The 12,747-nt window shown below is 36.8% G+C and overlaps 1 protein-coding gene across 1 annotated transcript; it reads right to left on the bottom strand.

The window, feature by feature from the left end:
• Window positions 1-491: 491 nt before the first annotated feature.
• On the bottom strand, window positions 492-1,889 carry LOC306757601 (G-protein coupled receptor 61-like; the record flags this gene model as incomplete). The annotated part of the gene is made up of 1 exon (XM_079242707.1): window positions 492-1,889. The coding sequence occupies one exon, from the start codon at window positions 1,887-1,889 to the stop codon at window positions 492-494; it is 1,398 nt and encodes a 465-aa protein (XP_079098833.1).
• Window positions 1,890-12,747: the final 10,858 nt, after the last annotated feature.

Genomic DNA, 12,747 nt, shown 5'->3' with positions numbered 1-12,747 from the left:
TGTGAAACGATGAGTGGAACTTTTTCATTTTCATTACAGAAGAAAAATCATGGGAGTTTATCCAAAAGCAAAATATAACTGCACAAAAATGCAGTTATTTGAGAAAAAGCCAACAAAAGTCCCCTAATTACCATTATGATCTTTATTTCAAAAAGGCTTTGACTTGTTTTTTCAGGATGAATGTGCTGAGTCATCCTGCATGGAGCTGACCGGATGTGCAAAGGGCCAAAGCAGCCTGTTCTAAATATCTTATTAATTTCCATTTTCACAAGCAATAGTTGAAAATACATCCCAACTACATTTGACTGTATCTCCATGACTTTGTCAGAAAATTAGGATGGAAACCAAATGAAGTAAAACACTATAATGCAATCATTATCATTTAATGGACTGAAAAGCTCCTGGACAGCTTTAAACAAAAGTGAAAAACATTTTCCTGAACACTATGCCATCAAACTTATTTTCTGAATATAAAGACATTAAAAAAAAACTCAACTGTCTGTATATGCATGGTTGTTTTTCACCTGTTCAGTCTCAATAAACTCTGAAGTCTCCTCTGCAATTTGTCCTGGTATACGAAAATCAATGGGTATGGGCTGTGCAGGCTCAGTTGGCTGAGCAGCAGGGCAGCAGGCTTCCCCATTAGGACTGGAAGTGCTGCGAGAGTTTTGAGGATCCAGGTTGCAGCCAGTGCCCTGAAGAAACTGGAGGAAATTCTCCTCTATGGATCCTTCACGACTTGGCAGTCTGTCTTCCATTTCAACCCCTGCTCTACGAAACAAGCAAGGCAGATGCTTGCCCAGCTCCTCGCGGATCTGTCTGTTGAGACAGCCGTAGAAGAAGGGGTTAGAGGTGAAGCAGAAGTAACCAATCCAGGTGACCGTCTCCTCCAGAGAAGCCAGTGCAGCAGGTTGGCTGGAAACCAGTGCTGAATAAAGGTGGAAAGTAAAGTAAGGCAGCCAGCAACAAAGGAATTGCCCACCTACCGCTGCCAACACCGCTGCAGCCTTTCCTCCTCCAAAGGGACGGTGTGGAGTTGCTCTGTCAGTCCCAGTGCCTGTCCCAGAGCTGGTAACCATTGTGGAACGGCTGCTGAGGGACTCTGACCGTTGGCGGCGAGGTGTATCCATCCAGGTAGGTAGTGGTCCATGGTGCATGGCAGCGACCCGAGCCACTTTGAACATGTTGCAGTACACAACTAGAATGACCAACAGAGGACACAGGAAATACACCAGTGTGAAGAGGACCATGAAAGCTAAGCGGTTTGACCCTCCCCCAGTCCAGTGCAGTGAGCAGCGCCTGTGACCCTGAGCAGGGGGAGATGGGACAGCACCTCCACCTCCTCCCCCAACTCCACTGTTCTCCAGAAGAGGAGTTCTTCCACCTTGCAGGAACCAAGCAAGCAGCGGCAGAGCAGACATGGCCAGAGCTTTGACCCATATGCCCACTAGCACTGAGGTTACCAGTCCAACAGTCATCTTTACTTCATAACGCATGGGATGTATGATATAGTAGTAACGCTCCACATTAATGACAGAGATAGAGAGGATGGCAGCGCTGACTAGGCACACACTGAGAAAGAGGTAGCTCCTGCACAGAGCCTCTCCAAAGAAGGCTCGGCTTGAGAGCATGCCGAGTGGCATCAGCACCAGGGCTGCCAGCAGGTCCACCACACACAGGTGGAAGACAAAGGCAAACTTGTGGAGCTGTGGGGCCTTGGCAATGACGGCCATGACAGCCACGTTTCCCACCACAGCCAGCAGATCCATAAGCAGCATCGCCAGCAGGGCTAGCGACTGGGACAGAGCCCAACCCTCGGACAGAGAGGAGGCAGACATGTTGGATGTGGACTGTTGAGGTGTGTGGGAGGAGTTCCACATCGGCTCCATTGAAGGGTGGGATGAAGCAGGCAGGCAGGATCAGTCACAGGCCCATCACCCATCATTCAAAGCAAGAAAGAGCAGCCAGAAAACAGCAGCTTGAAAACTAGGTCAGAAGGTGCCTTGTGGTCAAAAGGTTGATGCAGTGATGATCAGAAGGTTCAGATTTTACAATTATAGTCCATTCAGAAGAGCTTTTTGTCTTCCATCAGTCACAGCACCCCCTAAAATAAAGACAGAAATACAAACGAGAATAAACTCAGGGTAATGAACTCATCTTTCCAATTACTCTGCCCATATTCAACCAAGCAACCACTCAAATTTCATTGTTCAAATTGGGTTTTTCTAAAATCTTTCATTGCTTCTCAGATCTCTGTCAGTTTGAGTGATAGATTAATCCAAAACCAGCTATGACATCAACTTACTCAATTAGCTATTGACTCTTCAAGGCCTAGATATTTGGTGCCTTTTTTGTGTAACAGAGACACAGCATTAAAACTGAAGAATCATTATAAATGATAACAACTAAAACAGTGTACACAACCAAGCAAAAGTTTGGACACATTTTCCAACAGGATTCAGAGGAAAGTGTGTTCAAACTTTTTGACTGGTAAAGTCCGATGAGTATGTTCAATTATTATCTGGGGGGCAAATAAAGCATCCTGAAGAACTTTTTGTTTGTTTGTTTGTTTTTTTAGATTAAATCGGTTAATTTTAATAAATTTATATATATATATATATATATATATATATATATATATATATATATATATATATATATATATATATATATATATATATATATAAACATAATGTTTTAAAGAAACTTAAAGATAAGAATAGTTTGGTCAAGCAGCAGCAGGCAATGTCTACTGTTCAAGCACACATCCTCTCAATGCATGAATGCAAGCTAATTCACCAAAACTAATCCTATCTACATTTGCTCCTGCTCTTAATCAAAAGGTCAGAGTATATGTGTACGTTCCTCACAAGCAATCCCAAATTTTGGAAGTCCTTGCTCCAGAATGGCATGTAGGTCGGAGATTCATTTGTGTGAATCTCCTCATCCACGTCCACTAGAACGGGATGACTCGATGGAAGCCTTGACTGCTTTGTATGATTGAATTCTGTATTTTGAATAGAAAACTTGAAGGTGTTTTAATCTCACAGAGGATGTATGCATGTTTACTGTGCATAGCTAATACAGAGAGGGAACTCCTGCTGTAGTGCTATAAATTCTGTCTGCCACAGAAGTAGTAAAAGCATTGGTTTACAAAGATAAAAACACAGATGAGGAAATAAATTAAGCTAGAAGCTCTCATCATCTATGAATAATTGGCCCGACTCAGCAGCTTTTGCACATAACACACTCCCAGATCATCTTAACTCTTCTGCTTGATTTGTTCATGTCTCACCACCTACTCATTTATATGTTCACCATTAATAGATTACACCCATCATATCAAGCAAGGTCTGTCATTTATATATATATATATATATATATATATATATACATATGTATACAAAACACTAATTAAAGTACACTCATCAGTACATATTCAGCAGATTTGAGAAACGGAATGAGCAAGTGAGAGAATTTGGTGAGAATCACAGATTATGATGGGAAGTGAACACAGGGACAAGAAAGCGATCATTGTGTACCTGAATCACAGTAATTCCTGATGCAGCTGTCTGCTGCTTTGGTCTCTGAAGATGAAAAACCTGCTTTTGCTCCCACTGCTGAGGTTCACAGTAGAAATCAATCACTGTACCTTGTAAATGCTGTTGAGGCACTTCCCACGGTAAGAGCCTGCCTCTTCTCCCATCCCTTGATCTTCCTTGAGCATCCTTCCACCCAGATGACTACAGCTGTGGCGGCAGAGATTTTACTGAAACGATGCTGATGTAAATGCAAAGAAGACACCAGCTCACTCTCTGGTCCCCCCCCTCCCTCCACTCACTCACAGTGACTGCAGAGATGGAGCAGGAGGCAGTGTGAAACAGGACCAGAGCTGATGTCTCTACAGGGTCCTAGTGTCCTAATCGTTTTTGTCAGATGTTGCTCTTAATAAGGAACTGAATGTGATGGGAATATGATAATATTTGGAATGCATCTGTAGGTGTATGAATGTTTTTTTGTTGTTGTTGTTGTTGGGTTTTTTTTTTTTTAGAAATGCTTTGATGGTTATCAAGAATATTTCTGGAAGGGCTGAATAAAGTTTATCAATAATGAGCCCCAGTGGACAAATACAAATTCCGTAAACTTTTTCCTAACTATGCAATAAGACACCTGCTGTTCAAAATAACTTATTTCCCTTTTGATAAATTTCAGTTATTGAAATATGATGGTGATTTTTTTTTTCTCTAAATGAACAGCAAAACTCTGCTAGTTGCATTATTGTAACTTAATTTAAATGCAACCATTTTATCATGCTAACAGGCTAATGTTTGGCACGTGCAACATACCTGTAGGCAGGATACCACCGTGCTGTTTGTCTATCATAGACTGTTCATAACCCACATTTTTTCTATACGTCATACACACTGTAGTTGTTCACATTCATGGCAGTTTGCTCACTGCAGGCTCACAAACATGCTAGCAACCAGTTAGCATTGGACTCGGGCATGGTGATTAGGCCTACAATAGTTGAGTTATTCCATTTTTAGTTATAAGTTTGGCATGGCAAAAATACACAACATAGCAACATCTTGTTAAAACCATGGATTCTGAGCTGAGACAAAAGAAAAAAAAAACATAATCATTATCACTAAATTAAATCTGAAACTGATCACTCCGAACTAAGAATATCTTGTATTACAGTTGGAAAGAGAGTTTATATATTTTTTTCTGATTCCTCGGTACAAGAAATACTTGTAGAATGCACGTTAAAGCACTGAATAATAGGTCTGAGTTTGGCAAGCTGAGTTTGAAATGTACATCTCAGCAGGTGACTTTTGAGGCATAATACCAATCTCATTTTCCTCTGGTGCCACTCATTGTAATATTTCTAGTTTTTATCAATTTAAACAACTTATTTTCTGGTGTGAGTATTATTACCATAGATTTGAACCGGTGGCCTCCATGTGAGTTGTTGTGGACCGCAGATGTTCCTGCCTGTGAACAGTATTTTTCTCATATGTAATACTGTGTGATCATAGTTTGTCTTATCCTGTCAGTCAATAATAATCCATGTAGTTATTTTATGGATATAAAGTGCCTTCCAGTGCAATCTTTACTGAGGCAGTATAGCATTGATTAGGGAAGGTCTCAGTTTCCACCATCTCAGTCTCTCAAACTGGAACTCGTGTTGCCACGGTGATCTTTTTCACATACAGTTCATCTCATTGCTCTGTCTGGGGAGGACAATGACATCTGGGTTATTATGGAGAAGACTACTCTACTGAAGGAGTGGGAATGAAGCTTGCTGAGTCCTGGGTGGTTTTCATTTGCATTTGCAAGGTTCCCCATGATAATACATGTTATATTTGCATTTCATGGAAATCACATCTTGCATTTCTTTCACCAGTAAAAAGCAGGTTTTAATTTGCAGCCCATTCCATGCATTAATTGACTGATTTTCTATGAGACTAATTTGGAAAATAATATCCATGGTTAAGTCACTGCAGGAACTGAGGCCTTCTGAAATAATAACCAGTTTGTTTTCAATGAGAAAAATGCCAGTATAGCAAGTGGTTTTACTGTTTTTGTATTTGATAAAAGACACTTTCATTGCTTTATTATTTATTTTTGTATTATGTGTTATTTATAGATGTAATAAAAGTTTTCAATAAGAATTGTGGAAAAAAAAATTTTTTCACCATTCTAAGTTTGAGAATTTGCTAACTAGAAGGATTTGTCCATAAATTACTGATTTCATAAATATAATTACTTTTTAATTAAGGTAGAAATAAAATAACAGCATTTGGTTTTAACCTTTTATCACAAATTATTTTTCAAATTATTGTTCAATACAGGGCTGTATTGTCACAATTGCCATCAATCTATTAATGATTTATTACTTTACACACAGGATTGTGACAAAATGTTCCTCTTCCAGCTTTTACATAAAAAATGAAAGTGCATAAAAAAAAAGAAAATGATGCTTTTGGATTGGGGAGCTTTAGAAGACAGCACTTACTACTGTTGTCATGGTGAAGATGTAAGATGTATTGTAATGCTGTCAAATGATGGGAACTTGTGCAACATGTAATATGAAATACTTCACTAACACACTATATATGAGTGAAACAAAACTGCAGATATGCAGTGTAGCTTTGCACATTCTGTATAACTGTATGTCTTCATCTGTGTTCATGCTTATACACTTGTGCATATGTGTGTATGTGTGTGTGAGCGTGAGAGTGCACGAATCAGGTGTTGACTCACGACAAAAATAGCACAGGCTTGCTCGGCCGGCAGCACCAATCACTGCCACCACAAATACAATGGTTTCCATGGCAACCTTGAAAATAGACTTTACATTTGCACTCAGAAATAGCAAAGGACGCTGCAATAACCCCAGAGAGCCCCCACTGCCAATAATAACTACCCACAGATATGGATGCACAAACAACAGTAAGCACTCAGAAATAAAGTCATGCCATTACATTTACCAAAACATAATTACTGCTGCCTACACTAACAATCAACTCCAATTCAAATGCACTTACAGTATGAGCGTACCGAGGCAAGGGCAAACATTAACCAGCTTTGTGTTTAATAACATAAAAGCAAAAGCAGAGAGAGACTGTTGTGTTGAGCTGCACCATAACTCACAGAGATATTTCTTCACAAATGCCAACAAGAATCTGTAGCATCACATTGTCAGGTAGCTTGTAAAAGTAGGAATGTGTTGAAGATGTTACAGGAGATAAAAACAAATGTTGCTTTGGAGACTTTTTTTTCCATTACAGCCTTCAGTCAAATGTGTTAAGATTTATTTTCCTAATCTAAATATCTGAAGCTACTTAAGGAAAAAAAGAAACAGTGAAATTTCCACTGGAACTGGAAACTGGGACTGGAACACAGATTATTCATGTTTCTGGATAACAATGTTGAGAAAACATGTAAAGTTCACTGAACTCCTAAACTTGTTTAAAAAAAAATCAAAGCCAGTTTTGATTTTTTTTTTTTTTGCCTTTTATTTGTTTGTCTCATTAGTTCCTAAGTTTTCAGTGTTTTTGCCTGAAATTTAAAGGGGATGACTATTATAATGTTATAATGACTTTTTTTCTCAGATTTTTCATTTTGGTCCGACAGCACATGTACTCTGCTCAATATTAAAAATCATCTGATAGTACAAAAATCTGTACCAATGTAAAAACGAGGGTTGTCAAAATTCAAACGTAAATGCAAAGAGGTTAATCTGTGAAAATAAGGCATTCATCTTTTTAGTGCATCACTTTTAGATGCAATTTAGATGCATCACTGTATAAACAAGAACATTCATGCCTAAAAATCAGAATTTGGCATTGTCTTAGCAAGAGAAGCTCATTAGTGTCATGTAGGTGCATTATCATAACACTGAACTAAGTTCACCAAAAACACTTTATCCTCTTAATTTATTAAGTTTCTGATAGTTTTAAAGCCTTACAGTCAGAATATTTATCATTGGGTGTCCAGCATGATTTTAAAAATCCGAATTTTGTCTTATTGTGTTAGGATAAACTGCTTTTGGGCATAAAGTTACTTTGTCTCACCTGTGAACATGATCCACCAAAAACCACTTAAGATGGCCCATTTGATGTATCGCATGATAAACCACTCAGCTGTCACATTTTTATAAGTCTACTATTAGTATTAGTATCATAAAGTTAGTATTAGGGATTAATAAGTACTCATGTAGGTATTTGGTATTAGCAAGTACTCCACTGAAGTACTGATTTGGGTAAGTTCACCTTTAACAGCTACAAGAGTTGTGTTGGAAATCATACACCTTTGCTGTTGTGCTGTAAAAGGACATTTTTTGCTTTCATTCTTCTTCTTTTCTGGTGTTTCTAATTCTCTTTGATTACTTTATGCTACTTGCAGTAATGTACTTGTAACTATAGTTATGTAAAGTGCCTACTGCACTGTGACATGTGTTGTTAACATAACTAGTTTTGTGGCAAACAATTTTGTATTGATAATATTAATTCTACTTCACTAAGAACTTTGTGATATTGCAACTTTAGTTTAATTTTCCTTTAATGTTAAGATTGAATGTTAATTGGATGATTATTCAGATATAAAGAGTTTTATTTATGGCACTTTGCAATAAAGAGCCTGAGTCCTGGCTTTTCTATGATATTTGATCCAAAAACCTCAATAAACCTCCTTCTTGGACAAGATACTTGAACATGCTGCTCATGCCAGATGGTGGCAGTGTGTCCATTATTTTGTGCAATGTGGTACAGTCGCTGCCCACTTCAGCTGGTCTAACAGAGTAAACAGTAATTATATCTTGAGACAGCTTTGATTTGCCATGATCTTACAAAACACACAAACTGATATAAATTAAGAAGCTATTGGCATAGAATAGTGTGTTGTAGCTTGGTTTTAATTATTGGTTTAATTGGTTTTATTGACTTTCTATTAATTTTGTTTTATTGTTTTGTTGTTTTAATGACATGAAATGAAATGAAAAATACTTTATTAATCCCCAAAGGGAAATTCAATATTGTAGTATATAATTAACTTGAGGAGACCATTTATTATATTAAATATATGTTTGCCACAACAAGTTTTATTGGGCAGATTTATAAAATAACTAACATATTTTTAAATTCAGCTCTTTGGTGTTTGTCATATAATCCTCAGATGAATGCATCATAGCAGTTTGATATAAAAACACTTTAATCTTTCTGTTAAATCACCATATTTTGTAATAGTACTAACATGGCAATGATTTATTTCCTTTTACTGCTTTCTTGTACTTAATTATATATTATAATGCAGGACTTTTATTCATAAATAAGAACTCCACAGTTCCATGGTGGACTAAATTGCCACAGAATTATGCAAGCCCGCGCATAATGACACAAGCTGCGTTAGTAGCAAACAAATTCCTGCTTTTCAGCACTATACAAAACACCATTTAAGCTCTTAGAGGAGTTATTAGGGTTAAAGTTCATAAAGAATTTGATGAATAACATTCGGTCCCGATAGTTCTGGATTAAAACACAAGAACTTCAAGACATCTTTATAAAAATATCTTAAACAAAATTTTCCACCAATCAGACCAGTAGTTCTCTTTAAAGTTCATGTTCGGTATTTGACTGTATTCTTTTCCTGTTCCCATTTTTCTCTTTGTATATACATCTCTTTCATTTGCTCCTTGTCAGATACTCGTTCTTGTTTACACTTTCTAGTTTTCTTCTTCCTGTGCTTAGCAGGTATTCTGGTTTTGAAATAAGAGTTTTGTTGCTACATCATTCTGACTCTTGTCTATATCATCTTGCATTTGGGTCTTTCTTCCTCGCTGCCACATGACAAGTACACCTACACCAAATATTATTTTAATGTTTTATCACATTACTAGGAATTAGTTTGTGAGTCAGATGACAAGTAACTGAGACAAATCTTATATATAACAAATTACAAATGGATACAACAGGATTAATTGAGCCTTCCCTTTGATATTAAAAGGACAGTAGCAATAATTAGTGTTCATATTAGAGTGTTTATTTTAATATATATATATATATATATATATATATATATATATATATATATATATATATATATATATATATATATATATATATATATATATACATACTTAAATTCTGTCAAATCCTTCTTTTTCAGACAAGGAAGGTAAACTCATTTGCCTGATGAAGCCCTGCAGACTTTAACCTTTGTTATTCCCCCAGAGCTGCGCCTCATTTATAATTCACATAGGAACTGAAAATTACCACCGGCTGTTGTCCAAATCAACCCGGTTATGTGATAGTTGCAAACTCATGTGCATCATGTTCAGTCAGCCTTGTGAAGAAGCAGTTAGAAGACCTGCTACTCTACAATCACAACTCCCAGACAACAACAAACAGTTTGACTGATGATGAGCCAAAAAGTCAGTAGCTGCAGAATTAACTATCATGATTTTACTCAAGCCGGACCATCTATAAAATATGCTGTATGATTTTTCTGTGTAGAGTTTAGGTATTACACATGTGAAAAAGGTGTTTTTTCTTACAGAAAAGATTCCATAAACATGATGCTCTAAGAATCTTGCATAGCTTTTTGGAATATTAAGATTGACTCACACTGTCCATAAAAAGTTTCTTGCTGGTTAATGCACATTTAGCTAAACCGATTATATTTACTGTAACAAGTGTTTAAAATAACGACCATATCCATTTCCACTGTAAGGAAAGAGCGTGACCCTCAGATTTATTGTTTTTAGACAATAATGGTTGTCAGCATTAAGCTGTACACTGAAAATGAGGATTAATTATATGTGAACCAAATCACATAAATGGTGAAGCTTGCGGATGCATTTCTCCTGCACAACCCCATTAAAACAACATGCTTTTTTTAATGCATGGCTTATAAAGATAAACATGTATTCATTCAGTTAAGGGACATTTTTGTTATTAGGCAACTAAAGTTCCACAAATGGTTCCAAATAATCATAACACGTAACATCAGAAAAACCAAATGCATCAATTGTTCATACTAAGAGATTTTCCTTTTACTATTTTTTTGTTGTTGTTTAAAAATACCTGGTTCAACATCTAACTGTCAGTAAACATAGTTTGCAGATTTATCTGACAAAGCTCTCTTTCAGCCAAACAAACCAGAAATATAAAGAAAACTGAGAAATGCAGCATTCATTTGAAGCCTCCATCTCATAAAATGCTGTGAGGTGAAGTTGCAGGTTTTTCTGTGGTCTGACAAGTTCATTAATCTATTTTTATACCACTTAGTCCAGTTTAGAGTCATGGGGAATATGGAGGCTATCCCAGCAGTGACACAAGAGGCAATGTAGACCCTGGACAGGTCACCAGTCCACTCCAGTGTCTGACAAATATTTAAAATTCCTTTTGGGTTGCATACATATCCACATCTTAGAAAGGTTAAGAAGAGAGAAACCATTTGACTTATGAACATATAGTTTAAAAAACAGTATTAGTGAAAGTATTGAAGTACTTAAGCAAACATATTTAATTTATTCAACATGCAGTGCCATCCAGACTGCATCTTTTTCAGGCAATGCCTTGCTTATTTCAGCAAAACATTGTCAAATCACACTGCACACAAAGTAAAAGGTGCTAGACTGGCCTGCCTAAACTTGACTACAGACTAAGATTCAACATAGTCCACTCTCAAAACACACACACACAACACAACACAAAACAAAAACATAACAGGTATGTTTGTCTAAAAGGTGGTAATATCATAGAAATGGTGCCCAGACAGTAAGATTGTAGCATATACTTCACATGGCGTTTTGTATATGAAAACTTCGAGGCATCACGACTCAAACCTGCAGTCAAGCTAATTTAACCATAATCATATATTTTTATACTTAACCTTTAACCAAAACATCTGATAGTAATAGAATAAAACAAGAGCTGTCAAACACGATGGGACTCGTGACTGTATTGCTGATATTGACATGGCAGAAGGAATAGTGTGTAATGATACCATCAAGCCCTTACTATCTCCAAGGGTGTTCTTGAACATGTGATAACTAATGCAATACATTAGCATGTTACAAATAGAGTAGAAATATAGTATTTGTAGTGCTTTGGAAATGTGTGGCAGTTTCATTAAATGCAAAATGTGGGTTCATTGTGAAACTGATTTGTTTAGCTGTTGTTGTGGAGCATTATGTTTTATTATTTGAGGAGTATTCCACATTTCTATCTTAGACAGTATTAGTAGGATAAATGTAGGAAACTGGAACAGGATAACAAACAAAAAAATTTGAACTTTTAAAAGATGGGGTAATTTTGTAGGTTAATCTGTTGTGTGTGTGTTAAGTCATTTCATGATAAGGAGAAATTTCTCATTAAAATAGAACAATTTAAAATCCATCTAAATACTCACTTTTAGTCTGTAAGAGCTCCATATTTTTAGAAGGGAAATCCAACTATTACATACCAGGGGAAAAAATATCTAAGCTGTCACTGCAAAACCAAAATAAATCAGCTGCTATGGCAAAAAAAAAAAAAAATCCTCAGCATGATATTCTTGAGGTGCAGTGGGATTCCCCGGACTTTGTAAGGCTGTCCTGTAACTAAAACCTCACTGTTACTTGATCTCACACTGAAGCCTTTCTGTCCTAATTTCTTCTCACAGTCACTCTTAATCAAAGACTTGGGAGTCAACATCATGTGGTGCATGTTGACTCTGTAAACCCAGCTGGCATTCAAAGTTCAGGTCTGTGATCACTTTCCTTACTCTTGGCATTTTTGTATTGTGACACTCAGGGTGAAAAATGGTTTGAAATACAATAAATTATTTAAAGTTAGTCCCCTCTCAACCTGCACAAACATGAATCAGCCATTTTGTCATTCTGATTTTACTGATTTCACACGAGTCTGACTGATTCCAAATGTAACCCTGCTCATGAACCACATACTGCCGTCATCTCCCCATTGATCTCTCATCCACTGGTGCATGCACATCACGTCTTGTGCAACAGAGTGCTGCAGCTGCAGGTCACACAGTGTTTGCCTCGTCCTTCAGCTGGATAATTAGATAATGGCTTGAATTTTTCAAATATAATAGAGCTGAACAGCAAGAAAGATTAAACTATGCTTGAATTAAATTAAAGTCTTAATATTAGAGGGAAAAATCCCAGATGTGTGCTTATTTGGCATTTTTATTAGTCATATTTCATTATCTTCATTTCAGTTCATGTAATTGAAACTGACC

This window comes from Telmatherina bonti (assembly GCF_933228915.1).
Source record: "Telmatherina bonti genome assembly, chromosome: 6".
NCBI classification, from domain to species: Eukaryota; Metazoa; Chordata; class Actinopteri; order Atheriniformes; family Telmatherinidae; genus Telmatherina; species Telmatherina bonti.
The sequence above is the reverse complement of the archived record's forward strand: the minus strand, read 5'-3'. Positions and strand labels throughout refer to the sequence as shown.